The sequence below is a fragment of the Natator depressus genome, chromosome 1 (assembly GCF_965152275.1).
Source record: "Natator depressus isolate rNatDep1 chromosome 1, rNatDep2.hap1, whole genome shotgun sequence".
Taxonomy (NCBI): domain Eukaryota; kingdom Metazoa; phylum Chordata; order Testudines; family Cheloniidae; genus Natator; species Natator depressus.
In genome coordinates, this window is record NC_134234.1 from 157,702,096 (window position 1) to 157,718,074 (window position 15,979).

The 15,979-nt window shown below is 39.0% G+C and overlaps 1 protein-coding gene across 1 annotated transcript in view; it reads left to right on the top strand.

The window, feature by feature from the left end:
- DSCAM (DS cell adhesion molecule) overlaps positions 1 to 15,979 on the top strand; it is a 607,252-nt gene that overhangs the window by 492,761 nt on the left and 98,512 nt on the right. The window contains exons 17-19 of the mRNA XM_074969783.1: positions 5,414 to 5,654; positions 7,388 to 7,534; positions 9,794 to 9,949. Coding sequence (XP_074825884.1) covers positions 5,414 to 5,654; positions 7,388 to 7,534; positions 9,794 to 9,949 — 544 coding nt within the window. The remainder of the gene's footprint in view (positions 1 to 5,413; positions 5,655 to 7,387; positions 7,535 to 9,793; positions 9,950 to 15,979) is intronic.

The following is a 15,979-nucleotide window of genomic DNA, read 5'->3' on the forward strand; positions in this document are numbered from 1 at the left end:
AAATTCATGGAGGTTAAGTCCATTAATGGCTATTAGCCAGGATGGGTAAGAAATGGTGTCTCTAGCCTCTGTTTGTCAGAGGGTGGAGATGGATGGCAGGAGAGAGGTCACTTGATCATTACCTGTTAGGTTCACTCCCTCTGGGGCACCTGGCATTGGCCACTGTCAGTAGACATGATACTGGGCTGGATGGACCTTTGGTCTGACCCAGTATGGCCATTCTTATGTTCTTGTGTAAAAATTCTATATGGTTACTGTAACTTAGTGGCAATGTGAACTTTGCCATGTAACACAGAACTTTTGGAGTGTCTTGGTAATAATTGTAGAATGCTGACAATTTATAATACCAGCACAATCTCATTTCAGACAGTTCATGATGGAACAAGATTATCCTGCAGACAGACTATATCTAATGAATTGTATAGCTAATGCAGACAAACCTCACATGCTAGGTATTCTTGAGTAGGTTAGTAGTAGTTTAAAATAGATACATTGAAAACGCTGTCTCCAGAGGCTGTCCACTGAAGTACAAATACAGGTTTCCCTATCATCAGTCCTAAATTTATTCTTCCCCACGCCACAAACGTGAGGGTGGCATGAAAATACAAATAATAGTAAAGGTGTTTTGCACAAAACTCAGTGTTTCCTCAGTGGTCTAAGTTTCTGGGGATGATTCTCCTTTGCTGCTGATGTTTGCATTGTTCTTTGTAGTGCATGTGTCATCTGCAAAGCATTGCATTTAGTATATAAATCTAATAGCAAAATATAATTATTCAGATTGGGAGGTTTCAGAGGAGCAGCCGTGTTAGTCTGTATTCTCAAAAAGAAAAGGAGTACTTGTGGCACCTTAGAGACTAACACATTTATTTGAGCCAATTTGCCACAAGTACTTCTTGGTGCCACAAGTACTTCTTTTCTTTTTTCAGATTGGGAGGGGAGATCATAAAATTATAAAATGTAGAAAATTGCATCCTATTTAAAATTCTTGCAATGTGTAAGGAAGTGATTTTGCCCTGACTTGTCCAATCAGGCAAAAATTGTTTGCTACTCCTTTTTTAGTTGTCAGATATACAGTGATAATGTTTGCATCACCTTCATGTCGTTGAGTTATACTTTTTGTTGCTGTGGTTTCCACAGGTAGCAATGGTATGTGGCTACAAAGAATAGCATCATATAGCAGACAAAATGAAGCTCCATAACATACCAGTAGAGAAAGCTGAAGAGGTACATGAAGTGCCCTACTTTAATATATTTTACCATTAGCAGGAGAGCACATAGTCATCTTCTGAAATAATGTACACTGTACAGTATACTGACTCTGGCCTTATATGAAGAAATGCTTAAAAGCTGATTTTGGAGGAGATTTCCAAAAGCACAAATGGGAGTTAGGCACCATTGACTTTCTGTGGGAGTTATGCACCTCACTGCCCATTGGTGTCTTTTGAAAATCTCCTCTTTAGCATTATGGACACACATCTACGCAGATATTGACAGCTGAAATGAAACCTCCTGGCCTAAATTTTCAGAAATTGCCTCCATCATCATAGGTACAATTTTGCACTCTTAATTAAAGGTGGGCACAATTAGCTGTGCCTGCAGTTGTACCCATTTAGACATTTAACTACCTAGTCTGTGTGTGCTGTCAGGAAAGTAAATGCATCTAAAGGAGTGCCACTGGAGTTGTGTTTTTCTTGGTCCCTTTCTTGTACAGTGGACGTTCAGAATCATGGCCAAGACTGATTTGCTCTGTGAAACTACAAAACTTTTCAAGTGATGGCATTGTACACTTTATAATAAAATGAACATGCAAGAGCACATTACACTGAAAGAACAAATGGCAGACGCTATAATGTAGCAGTAAGATAATTGATTATAACTCATATACAAATAAATAATAGTATTACTAATAATAGTGCCAGAGTTAAAGTTGCTACACACTCAACCTACCTGACATAAACCACAAAAGCAAGGAAATGGACGTTTAAGCCAATCTAACACTACCAGTGCAGACCCTCTATTCTTCTATCCATAAACACAAACCTGAACTCTACTGCAGCTATCGTACACTACAGACCATGAACCACAACCTTCACTCTTCTGCTCTCGAGAGGCACCATAAGAGGCATGATGTTCACTTAATTAAAATGATTTTCAGTTCAGTATGGTGCGGTAAGAAGTAATACATTTTGGTTACAGCTGCACCAGTCTCCCTTGCTCTCAGTTCCCCAGGTGTCTGGCAGGAAACTGGTCACTTTGATTCAGTGGTATTTAGAGTTGCACTAGAATATAAAGTGTCCACAGATGATCTGTTGGCTCATCTAAACAGTGCTAGGTTTCACCATGGTGTTTAAAACAAGATGACTTCTTCTTCTTCTTCTTTCTTTCTTTCTTTTTTTTTTTTTTTGACCTAGGATATCACTCACTGGTTAAGCTCAGGCTACTCTTCTGCCAGTAGCCCTCCTGTGCCCTTCCCTTAGGACTACTGTTCACCTATCATGATCCCTCCTGGGAGAATTCTTTTCTGACAGGGAGACTCGGGGCCTTAATCTCTATGGCCCCATTTAGGGGTGGAATGAGCACTTTGCTATACAAGTGACATGTAGGCAACTCTTGGATACAAACAGGCTGCATCCTTATTGCTTTGCATAAGATAAGATAAGAACAGCCACACTGGATCAGACCAATGATCCATCTAGCCCAGGATTCTGTCTTCTGACAGTGGCTAGTGCCGGATGCTTCAGAGGGAGTGAACAGAACAGGGAAATTGTGGAATGATCTATCCCTTGTTGTCCAGTCTCCACTTCAGGCAGTCAGAGGCTATGGACACCTAGAGGATACGGTTGTGTTCCTGATAATCCTGGCTAATACTCATTGATGGACCTATCCTCCATGAATTTATCTAGTTATTTTGTTAACCCATTTATACATTTGCCCTTCGCATCATCCTCGGGCAATGATTTCCACAGGTTAACTGTATGTTGTGAGAAGAAGCACTCCTTTATGTTTGTTTTTAAACCTGCTGCCAAGTAATTTTACTGGGTGACCTGGTTCTTGCTATATAAAAAGTACAACAGTAAGACATTGCAGCTAACATTTTCAAACCTGCTCACATAGAGTAAGGCTCCAAAATCCATATTTAGGCACAAGCTGGTCAGGATTTTTTCCACAACCATTTTTTTTATTTTGGTCAGAAAATGCTGATTTGTCCCAACTGAAACTTGGTGCAGCAATATATCAGTTTCAACAAAACTTTCTGCAGTACAGGGTGGAGTTTCTGGTCAGAAAAAGACACCCATCCCAGAATAGCTAATCGGGTATTTCTGCACTTCAACCTGCAGGTATAAATTCTCGCATGAGGAGACAGACCCACGCTAGCTCTAATCAAGCTAGCACACTAAAAATAGACTGTAGCTGTGGTGGCAGGAGCAGCAGGCAAGTCTAGTCACTCCATGTGCATGCCCAGCATTTCAAACAGGATCATACTCAGGGCATCTAAGCCTCTGCCTCTACTGCCACATCTACACCCTATTCTAGCATTTTGGTTTTCAGACATTCAGCTTTTGAACAGAAGAAAACCAAAATTTTCCCTTGAGATTGTTTTCACAGAAAAACTTAGTTTTCCATCTAAAAACAGTTTTGACAGAAAATTTTCAACAAATTTTCAATTTCAACAAATTATAAGAAAAGGACATTTAAGCAAGAAAGTAAATGAATGACCAGTTAACTGAGTATTCTAATACTTCTGCTGTCTATCCCCTGGCGGGTTTTTTTGTTTTGTTTTCTTTTGTTTTTGTTATTCTACTAAAACAACAAAACTACACTGTCCATTCACAAAGATGGTCCACATTTTATGCAATGATTATGAAACAGAGTGCGCAGTGCTTCAACCGAGAAAACTATTTGCCTTTTACTTGCTCACTTAACCACTAAAATATAACTGTGATATTTCCTTCTCAACTGGAACAAATGTTCCACATTCCCATGAAGATATCCAGATTTTTAAAATTCCAACCAGGTTCCCTGCTCCTCCCAATGGTAAAATATGAAGTTTTACAATAATTTAATGAGCAACAAACTGTAAATGTATTGAGACTATGATGCCACACTGGCAGCTAATGCATTTTTTATAAGATGTGACTTTTTAAAGAAATGTCTTCAATCACCCAACAGAACAGTTATTCAGGAAACCAAGAAAAATAACTGGTCTATTATATATCAGAAAGCATGGTTCTAGTCCCACCTGAGGTCTCATGTATGAACTTAGGCCCTGATTCTGCATCTCTTTTGCATACTTTTGCTGAAATCAGTGAGGATTTGGGCTTAGTGTGAGGGCTTAGTGATTAGGCAATGTCTATTTGTCTTTCCTACTTCTTATTAGCTAAAGGTCCACATTGAAACAGTAAAAGAGGAGGCAACCACTCTCTTAGAAAATTTGTTGTTACTGGGGGAATTGAAGTATACTCTTGTCCTAAGAAAAGATTCCTGCCTGTAGCTTCGTCTCCTTTTTTGGAAACCAAATGCAGTGGAAAATAAACAAGGCATCTGAAAATGAAATCCTGTTACTCTAGGAAATCTGGTTATAGATTTCAGTATGGTGTGCTGATGGTAGAGGGAGAGCTTGTTTGGGTAGTCTGATGGGATCTGTGTGTGTATTAGTTTTTGTACATGGACCCTAAGTAGTAGTTGTAATTTTTACAATAATTGTATATGCACCCGGTGCATTAGATGAGAACATTTTTACAAAATGAAATAAAGAGTAGTTCAACAAATTTCAGCATCTGTGTAAGTGGAAACAGAACAAACATTTCTGTTACTAATAGACTTTCTCACCAAGTTAACATTGCTTATTTTATTTTATACTGTATTTTATGCTACAGTCTACTGAAATGGAAAGATCTGTCAGTCAGAGTGTAGGAATCTTGTATGGTGACTCAGAACTATAGTGTACAATACATTTCCTGGGCACATTTTTTAACATTGGATACCAAACACTTGTTTCAATAGCCATTCAGTGTAGAAATTCCTACATTCTGATTCACTACTGCCTTCAAAGTTCATCTATGTGCCCACAACAGACATGGCTGCCTCAATGTCTTGATTTATCCAGGAAAAACTTCCAAATCTAAATGAGGTCTCAAAAATATTTCACCATTAGGCATTTTAGTAAAATAACAGTCTGGAATTCTTTTTAACTGGATGATTATATCCTGGGTAATAAACAACTTGGCCTGAAATTTGTTTAGCATAGTAAAGAGTTGTTGCCTGATGAACAGTGACTCCCTCAGTTTATAATAGAGTGGTGTTCATTTAAAGAAATCGTTGACTTTCTGTGCAGTTAAAGGTGCTTAAGGGACAGAATTTATTTGCATTTCCACATATATTCTTAACATACAATATTTCCTATCCTGTTCAGGCTCCAAAGAAGCACTTGCAAAATGGAATTATTCGTGGATACCAGATAGGCTACCGAGAGTACAGTGCAGGGGGCAATTTCCAGTTCAACATCATCAGTATTGACACCACTGGAGATAGTGAAGTTTATACCCTGGATAACCTGAAAAAATTCACCCAGTATGGCATGGTAGTACAGGCATGTAACCGGGCTGGAATAGGACCTTCTTCTCAGGAAATCATCACCACTACCCTAGAGGATGGTAGGTCCTAGGCAAGCAAATATCATATATACCATTGCACACATTTTATGATTTCTTTATCAGGCCTTTTATTCCCACGGATGGATATGTTGACCTAATTGTATCTACTGCCTGATTAGTGTTCCTTATACAGTGGATAATAGAATGGTTACATTGGGAAACAATAGTTATATTATAGACAGGTGGGAGGGAACAAATCATCCTGCGTATTGTGTACAAATTTCAAATTGCTAGCTATACAATATAGTTCAGTTTAAGAAATATGACTATTCTGATTTAATAACATCTCTCTGTGAGAGAACTTGATTTAGAATGTACCCTTTCTTAGAAACACCCTTGTTTTGATATTGACTCAGTTGCCAATTTCATGCTCTCAACATAGGATCACAGTGTGGTTTGATATCTCTTAAAGTAAAAATCCTAAAACTGAAGTAACTATTTTTTTCAGAGAAGTCTGCTGTGAAACCCAGAGCTGTGTTTATGCAGTAACATAATTTGCCAGCCTAAAATGAGACATGAGTTTTTCCAAGAATGTCCAAACTAATAAAAGAAAAGTCACTGGCACGTTCTGTATATTTCAGGCTGTCCATTGAGAAAAGTAATTCAGAATTATTTTTCTAAACCACACAGAAGAGCATTTCTCAAATAATGATAGAGAGTCCTCTAGTGGAAGAAAGAGTTATTCCATATACTACAGAGAGGACGTTGATACTTTAAAACAGTATAAAAGTAAATTCTAACACAAGCAACCAAGGAAGATATCAAAAGGCAGATTTTTAGCAATTTAAATTGGCATAAATCCACTAAAGTCAATGTCAGTTTACACCAACTGAGAATCTGACCTTATGTATGTTAAACAGAGTAACACATTTGTACGTTCTTGAGTATTACAGTGTTTGAGGCATATGCTTCAGAGAACTCTGGTGTTTTACATTTACTGCAAATCCTGTTTATACTAGACAGAGTATAGCATGATGGAAGACAATTCACTTAAACATGCATGTTTTCACTACTGCAACAGGTGTAAAGTTTTTCTGCTTTATCTGGCACATATGGGTTTTTTTCTTGGGAACATTTTTGTAACGTCACTGTGAGGTCATTATGGGAATTGGGGATAAGATAAATCAAGAAGGCAAATCGATAGATTAACAAGTATTGCATTTGAAACAGGAATTACTAAATATAAATTTGTTAAAGCTGATTGAAAATTTGAAAATGTTCTAAATTTTTGGGAAAAGGGGTTGAAATTTTTCAAAAAACTGTAAATTTTGATTTAGAAAAATCTCAAATATATTCAAAAAATCCATTTTTATGTATATTTTAATCAGCTCTAGAATTTATTTTCCTTTTAGTAGCAAGGGAAAATCTTAATGAAGGGCAAGTCAGTGAGGGAGAAGGAGTGGGTCCAAAGACATTCCTGGGAAGTGAACTGTACTCTCAAAAACAAACGTAGCCGTAACCAAGCAGTTCCATCAGTAGCAAAGTAGAAACTCAGGTTCAAATAATGGATTTTGGTTAAGTGATGAAAATTGAAAATGTAGTAGAAAGGGACTCTTCCAAGAAGTGGGAATGATTGTTATTTAGTTTGTGTCTCCAATGAATTTTGAAAAAAAAATATATGTGTGCATTTTAAGCATTCAGTTTCACATTGGTGACTGTAATCTCTTAAGAGTACAGTTTTACTTGTCCACAGAAGTTATCTAGAGCTAAAATTGGTGAATATCTCATTCCAGTGCCCAGTTGCCCGCCAGGGAATGTCCAAGCCACTGCTACATCACCAGAAACTATCTCCATTTCCTGGTCTACACTTGCCAAAGAAGCCCTGAATGGGATTCTACAGGGATTCAGAGTTATTTACTGGGCTAATCTCTTGGATGGAGGTAAGCAGCTTTAACCAACCTATCAGGTGTTTGCCAATAGCAATGACAGGATAACAGGCAGATCATGGCAGTTAATATCATTTTGTCCTCTGATGTGAAAAGCATATCAGAAAACTAAATTTTCTTTCATCATCATTTTACACAGAGCATCATACATCTGTGTCTGAATCATTTTGTAGAGAGCTTTGAGTTGTTGACAGGTTGTTACAAAACTATTTATGAATACACACGTGTTCAAAAGAGAATTTTGGCAAGTGTGGGAGTATCACCAGTTCCTCTTTACCTCCTCAGAGATGAAGCTACTGCCTTTCCTTTAAAGATTACTTTGCTAGTTTTAGCAGCATTATCAAAATACTTGTTATCTGATTATTCATCCAGGAAGAACAACATTAAACACAGGAATCCTTGTTTAAATGTCACAACCGTTTTTAAAAATATATTTTTTGAAATACTCAAAGGTTTCTTGTTTTCAGGGGGGGAAAAGAAACCTACCTGGCATTTCTTTTTCTTAAGGTCAACAGAATTACCTCTCAAATCATTTGTATTATGGACTTGTCTTCAGTGATTGGCTTTTGAGGCCCACGATGTAGGGGATTTCTGTTTTGTAATTAGTAAATGGCTTGAAGTTATTTCAACCATTTTGGAGAATGAACAAGTTGCAGTTTATCCGACACTAGCACTTTTCATCTCCATGTGATTTGAAACAAAAATTACATAGTAAAGTGTGTGTGTACAGTACGTAGTGACACTGTAAACATAACACCATCCTCCTCAATAGATTTGCTCCCTGTATATTTTTTTAGTAATGTGCTGACAATGTGCTTTTGCCTCCACGATTAGGGTGAAGGAAGGAAACAGGTTTGGGGCAGCTTTTTTCCCCCCACATGTATTTGAAGTGCTCAGATGTTTGGAATGTTAACATAGATCCTAAGGGAAGTGGATTAGTGGGGAGAGAACAAGTGAGGTGGTCAAGTGTGCATGCATTTATCACATTCTGCAATTTATCATGATATCACCTCAATATTTGTTTCCTTTTTGTGGGCTTTAGTGAACAATACATTTTAACTCTTTTTTTAAACTCTTGCTAGCAGTGCAGAGCTGTCTCAGCTCTGGCAGAATGAGCTGGATTATATTCTAGTGTGTGTACCCATCAATAGAATACTTAATTAAATTCCAACTGTCTTGCCAAGTTCTGTCCTCTGCTAGTTACACCTGTTCAAACATGAGGTTGCGCAGTTGTAAATGAGGACAGAATGTAACCCAGGGGCTCACTATTACTAGTGATAATGCTCAAGTCAGAAATTTTTTGAGGTACGGTGACTACTCATTGGTGAATGAAAAATAAAGATGAGAAAATATGCAGTCCTGATTCAAGACAAGGTAATTTTTTTTTCATTGATTTCAGTAGGCTTTGGATTAGGCCCTACACTGCTGAAAAGCTACATTACAGTATAGCCTACTATACCCCGCAAAATGCAGCTATTGGACCTGAAATTTTAACTTTGAATGTCCTTATTTTGTTAGCTATATTTTCTGTCCTAGTTGTTCTTTTAAAGCATTTTTGCACATGAACACTTCCCAGCTTAATACATTGAGGTTTATGTGATGAGCCACATCTCTCCATGCAGGTGAATTTGGTTTTACCACATTTAAACCTATTGTTAACTAATGCTTCTGACCATTGTGTACTTTACAGTAGAGCTGGGCAAAATTTTTCAAACAAAAAGCGTTGTTTGTTGGCTTTTTTCAGACACGAAAACTGTTGTAAAAATTGTTGACTTTTTCTAATGTTTTTATTTTGAGGGGAAAATGTTGCATCATTATTACCAATTTTTAAATTGTAAGTATTGTCAGTACCATTATAGAAATATTTCATTTACCGAAAAGCTGTTTCTCAGTAAATGCGAAATTTCAATAACCATTTTGACAGCGGTTTTGATATTTTTGCTTAAAATTTCAATTTAAAAAAAAGGCCAAATAAATTATAAAGTTAAAAACAAGTTTGGTGTTAATCACGTGAAATGGAACTGACATAAAAATTTCAAATGTTGTAATTTTTTCCCATCTGCTCTATTTTATAGTATTGATCAGTGTGAGCATTTAAGGTATCTATTTTATAATCACAAAATATTCTTTCTCTTTCATGAGTGAATATTCTTTAATCAGAAGATTCCCCTTTTATTTTCATACCAAGATAGACACGTATGATTAAAAGAAGAATAGCGTTGCCAATAACTTGGTTCACTTTTTGTTCCCTAGAGCTGGGAGAGATTAAAAATGTCACTACTACACAGCCCTCACTAGAGCTTGATGGCCTGGAAAAATACACCAACTACAGCATCCAGGTTTTGGCATTCACACGAGCTGGAGATGGAGTCAGGAGTGAACAAATTTTCACCCGCACTAAAGAGGATGGTAAGAACTAAGAAATTCTCCATAGCCAGCCTGACATGATAGGAGACTGCTTGATTTGGCCCAGATTTTCAAAGCAATGTGTGTACAACATCCAGTGTGCATGCACAAACTGGGTTTTGCATGCATAGCTCTTGAGTTGTGAGCACATGTTCGGTGCTATGTGCCCAGTTTAAAAAAAAATGGGCATTTCTATTTATTCATTCCTTTTATGGCCAGGTTAAGCATTAAGGCCCCAGTTCAGCAAAGCATCTAAGCACGTGATTAATTTTAATTATGTTAGTATTTTTTTTAATGTAACAGTAGTCTATTTAACAACTTTGACATGTTACTGTTTTTGAATTATCCTTGAGATAGACTTTCTAAATCAGTAGAAGGTAGGAGCCTAACCTGCTTAGGCACTTTTGAAAATTCCACTAAGCACCTAGCTGCATCTTTGAGCACCTTAATGCCTTCGAAAATGTGTTCTCAAAAGGTCAGGGATGTTTTGGCAGAGATAGGAGTGTGAGGCACAGAGACAGAGGCACAGAGCTGATGGAATAATATTAGTTCAATCATTTCTTCAGTGACATTTGTGATTTTTTTTCAAATAAATGAGTCAATAACTTTTTCTTTATTATTCATCCAATTTATAGATAATGCATAAATATTAGTAAAACCGATATGGACGAGGATTTACAGAAGTGCGTAAGGGAGGGGGTGTCCAACTCCTATTGACTTTCATTCATTGAAGAATTCTATTCAGCTAATCAAACCAAGTATTAAGGGGTTGGTTCTGAAATTTACCCCCACTTTAATGTCACTTTACACTGATGGAGTGGTGTCAAGGGACCTCACAGCAAATGAGGATCAGGCTATTGCAGGGTGGCACTGGGCCTTTAAGAAGGAAGAGGCTACGCACCTGTGACTCATCAGCTGCCTCCTAACTGGGTCTTAAGAGGTCACCTGGCCCATATAAAATGGGAGTTGCCTGGAGGAGTTAATGAGGGAAAGGGCAGGTGAGAGCTGTCAGGGACCAAAAGACTGGAGGTGCTTGAAGGAAGCTGTAGGAGATTTCTGGGGGAAGGCTGAAAGCAGGAGAGCAGCAAGTTGGGTTTGCAGGCTGGTCTTCCTAAACCAGCGAGCTAGGGCTGGAGGCCAGAGAGCAAGAGAGGGTGTTGCCTGCTGACTTCTAAGCCAGAGAGCCAAAGATGCGGGGTGAAGGCAAGGGAGCAGTATAGGGCTTACCTGCTGACATCTCTGTGGTGGAGAGCTGGAGCCAGGTGAGCAATGGAAGGGCCCATCTGCTGGCCTGTGTGGGATATGAAAAGTTAACTGAACAGGAGGAGCGGTGGTGCCCTCCTAGTGAGGATGAACTCCCATCAGAGTGGCTGGGGGAAGAGTGTTCCTGCTGGGAAGAGTGGATTATATCCCAGCTGGAAGGTCTAGGGAGGCTGACCTGGTTAAAGGATGAAAGTGAACTGAAGAAGAGCCCATGGGTGATGGCAGACACTGGAGTGTGGTATGTGAGATGCTGATGAACTAGATGTCTTGGGGTTTTAAGGGACTGTCTGCACTTGGGTGATAAATGGACTGTTTGGGGACTGTAGTTATGGGCTATTTGCACTATGTTTTTGTAATAAACTGGTCCCAAGGAGAGACCTTATTAGGCAAGAGACTGTCATGGAGGTTTTGGGCTGCCTGAGAAGGGAAACTGAGGCAGTTGTGCCTGTTCTGTCACAGTCTGCTACAAGAGGGCACTCCAGGCAGAGCCACCCTACAACACATGCCCTTAATGTATATTTCTTTTCATTATTCACTCAGCTCTACTCAGGCTATTTGTTCCCAGGCTTGTTTTTCTTTTCAATATTTACATAGTTCCTTTTATTACTTTGATCAAAGATGGATTAACAGCAAAAGCAGGAGCATGTCTTATGATTCATAAATGTAGTTCTACTTCCAGAGCTCAGTAGAAGCAGCTATGTTTTAACTCCTTTAGAGAGACAAGGTGGCTGAGGGAATATTTTTACCTTTATCTTTTATTTTTCAAGTTTGTTTATTTTTCAAGAGCTCGTCTCTCTCACGAAAAGAAGTTGGTCCAATAAAAGATATTGCTTCAGCCCCCTTGTCGCTCTGATATTCTAGGACCAACACAGCTACCACAACACCGGAAACTCCTTTAGCTCATCAGCCGCAATTACTTTGTCTGAAACTGCCTTGAGATGCTGCTTCCCACTCTGTGTCTTAGCCACACCCCAAAAGACACTGAAATCCTTTTAAATCATTTTGTAAGACTATATGTTTGGGCCATCAGTACATTGAGTCAGAGGAAGTAGAATCATAGAATCAATCATAGGACCGGAAGGGACCTCGAGAGGTCTTCTAGTTCAGTCCCCTGCACTCATGGCAGGACTAAGTATTATCTAGACCATCCCTGACAGGTGTTTGTCCAACCTGCTCTTAAAAATCTCCAATGATGGGGATTCCACAACCTCCTTAGGCAATTTATTCCAGTGCTTAACCACCCTGACAGTTAGGAAGTTTTTTCTAATGTCCAACCTAAACCTTTCTTGCTGCCATTTTCACCCATTGCTTCTTGTCCTATCTTCAGAGGTTAAGAAGAACAATTTTTCTCCCTCCTCCTTGTAACAACCTTTTATGTACCTGAAAACTGTTATCATGTCCCCCCTCAGTCTTCTCTTTTCCAGACTAAACAAACCCAGTTTTTTCAATCTTCCCCCATAGGTCATGTTTTCTAGACCTTTAATCATTTTTGTTGCTCTTCTCTGGACTTTCTCCAATTCGTCCACATCTTTCCTGAAATGTGGTGCCCAAAACTGGACACAGTACTCCAGTTGAGGCCTAATCAGTGCGGATTAGAGCAGAAGAATTACTTCTCGTCTTGCTTACAACACTCTTGCTAATACATCCCAGAATGATGTTTGCTTTTTTTTGCAACAGTGTTACACTGTTGACTCATATTTAGCTTGTAGTCCACTATGACCCCCAGATCCCTTTCCGCAGTACTCCTTCCTAGGCAGTCATTTCCCATTTTGTACGTGTGCAACTGATTGTTCCTCCCTAAGTGCGGTACTTTGCATTTGTCCTTATTGAATTCCATCCTGTTTACTTCAGACCATTTCTCCAGTTTGTCCAGATCATTTTGAATTTTAATCCTATCCTCCAAAGCACTTGCAATCCCTCCCAGCTTGGTATCGTCTACAAACTTTATAAGTGTACTGTCTATGCCAATATCTAAATCATTGATGAAGATATTGAACAGAACTGGACCCAGAACTGATCCCTGCAGGATCCCACTCGTTATGCCCTTTCAGCATGACTGTGAACCACTGATAACTACTCTCTGGGAACAGTTTTCCAATCAGTTTTGGACCTACCTTATAGTAGCTCCATCTAGTTTGCATTTCCCTAGTTTGTTTATGAGAAGGTCATGTGAGACCATATCAAAAGCTTTATTCAAGTCAAGATATACCACGTCTACCGCTTCTCCCCTATCCACAAGGCTTGTTACCCTGTCAAAGAAAGCTATCAGGTTGGTTTGACACAATTTGCTCTTGACAAATCCATGCTGACTGTTACTTATCACCTCATTATCTTCTAGATGTTTGCAAACTGATTGCTTAATTATTTGCTCCATTATCTTTCACGTACAGAAGTTAAGATGACTGGTCTGGAATTTCCCCGGTTGTCCTTATTTCCCTTTTTATAGATTGGCATGATATTTGCCCTTTTCCAGTCTTCTGGAACCTCTCCCATCTTCCATGACTTTTCAAAGATAATCGGTAATGGCTCAGATATCTCCTCAGTCAGCTTCTTGAGTATTCTAGGATGCATTTCATCAGGCCCTGGTGACTTGAAGACCTCTAACTTGTCTAAGCAATTTTTAACTTGTTCTTTCCCTATTTTAGCCTTTGATCCTACCTTATTTTCACTGACATTCACTATGTTAGACATCCAGTCACCACCAACCTTCTTGTTGTGTCACTCCAAAATGCCGTGAACTTGAAGTTGCTATAGATGTGTCTCTGGCTTCAAGAAATGTCTAAAAATAATTTTAAAATTGTAAAATACAGTAATATGTTCTCAAAGGACTTTTGCATTTGAGGTGACAGGAGCGCCAATGTGGCAATGTTTGAGTAAATATTCCATTCCAGTGACCTAGCATTGAGGGCTCAGCCCCCATATCAAGAGTGGAACATGCTGCTCCAGGGGAGCTCAGGAAGAATTCTATCTCAGGGAGGCAGAATTCCTCTTAGAGCTCCTCAGAGTACAGAGGGAGAGCACCTGCTGCTATGTCCCTTCAGGGAGTGTAGAGCACACTACCGAATGTGTGTTGGCCAGTTTTATGATGGAGGGGCTCGGTCATGTCTCTCCCTTCTCCCTGACTTCTTTTGGGTGTCTTGCTCCCTGGGACGCATAGAGTCAGCAGTCTCCGCAGTCTGAAAAGCACAGAGGCAGTGACTGTGCCTGGTTCAAGAGGGGGCTCCTTTAACCCTTCTCCTCCCTGCAAAGCCACAGAGGTGTTAAGCAGTATCTGGCCCTAAATCAGTAAGCCCAACCTTTTCAGATATTGCAAGAATCAGCTCAATGCCCCTACTGTTTAATTCTTCAACAGGGAATCTCATTTAAGATACGTAGATATGTATGTAGATAATGTCACTATTTCATATCTTGCACTAGCTTCACTGCAGTTATTTTAATTCTGATACAGATCTTTGCTAGGATAGTGAGAGAGTTAAAATTAGAAATGGTCCAAACTGAAGCCCTGGAGCCAAACACCCCTGAACTTTGAGGAAGTTACCATCTGAACGATGCTGCTGGCTGCTCTTTCTACAAACTCTGGTAGTAAATATCTGACATTTTTGGGAGAGTTCAGATCTGGAGAGCTCATATCTTCTACTTGTGGTCGGTCATCTCTACTTAAATTAAGGACCAAGTATACTGATCTTCAGTAATAAACTTATTCTTGAGTGTCTTTACCTTACCATCAAGCCTCCTACTTCTTTATTATTATTGGGTTATATCATGTCATTTTTGTTTTTGTTTTTTGTTTTTACATCAGTAGGAAGTAAAATCTGCTCATATTGGGGGAGGGATAGCTCAGTGGTTTGAGCATTGGCCTGCTAAATCTAGGGTTGTGAGTTCAATCCTGGGGGGGGGGGGGGGCATTTAGGGATCTGGGGCAAAAATTGGGGATTGGTTCTGCTTTGAGCAGGGGGTTGGACTAGATGACCTCCTGAGGTCCCTTCCAACCCTGGTATTCTATGAAGTTTTCCTTAAATCAATGGCCTGGTATGTCCCATATTATTGATAAAGGCACATTGTGGCCATTCATCACTTAAATATGGGTTACCAGCTCTGATATATATGTCCATGAATCCAGAATATCTTTAGCAGCCCTGAAATTGAGAAAATATTTTCTTCCCAAGTAGCAAATTTAAACTGTAACCCAAGTGATAAGGAAATCAGGCTAGAGAAAATAAGTTTGGATTTGGATTTCTTGTACTAATCAATACTGATTTTAGACACCAGAGGTCAGACATAACTGCTGTTGAGCTTAGGAAATGAGAGGGGTTCCAGCTGAGAATATGAAGTGAGGCTTCCTTTTAAGGTGGCATCATTTATGTTTTTGCATAGCTTTTCTCCCCATGAGCCTTCAGAAAAAGTAATTGTTCCTCTCAGAGATCCTTGTGGCACCATGAGAAGTGGAGCAGAAACTTCCTATTTTAAGAATTCATTGCATTTTCCCCTACCCTTTTCACTCTCAATGGAGCCACTCATAAGCCAAGTGTCATCTTCACCCGTGGATTTATTTTACTGATCATTAAAAATTAAAATAGATTTTCTAATTCTCTCCCTCCTTGGGTTTAAACTGCATTTTCACAAGCTATTGTATTTGATGGCATGGGGATTGAATTATTTCCTTCATATTTCTTTATTGGAAATGATACATTATAAAACCTTAATTGAAACAATGAATCTCTATTCTTTATTAGAGAGACCCATTGAGCCAGATCCCCAGCTAGTGTACAT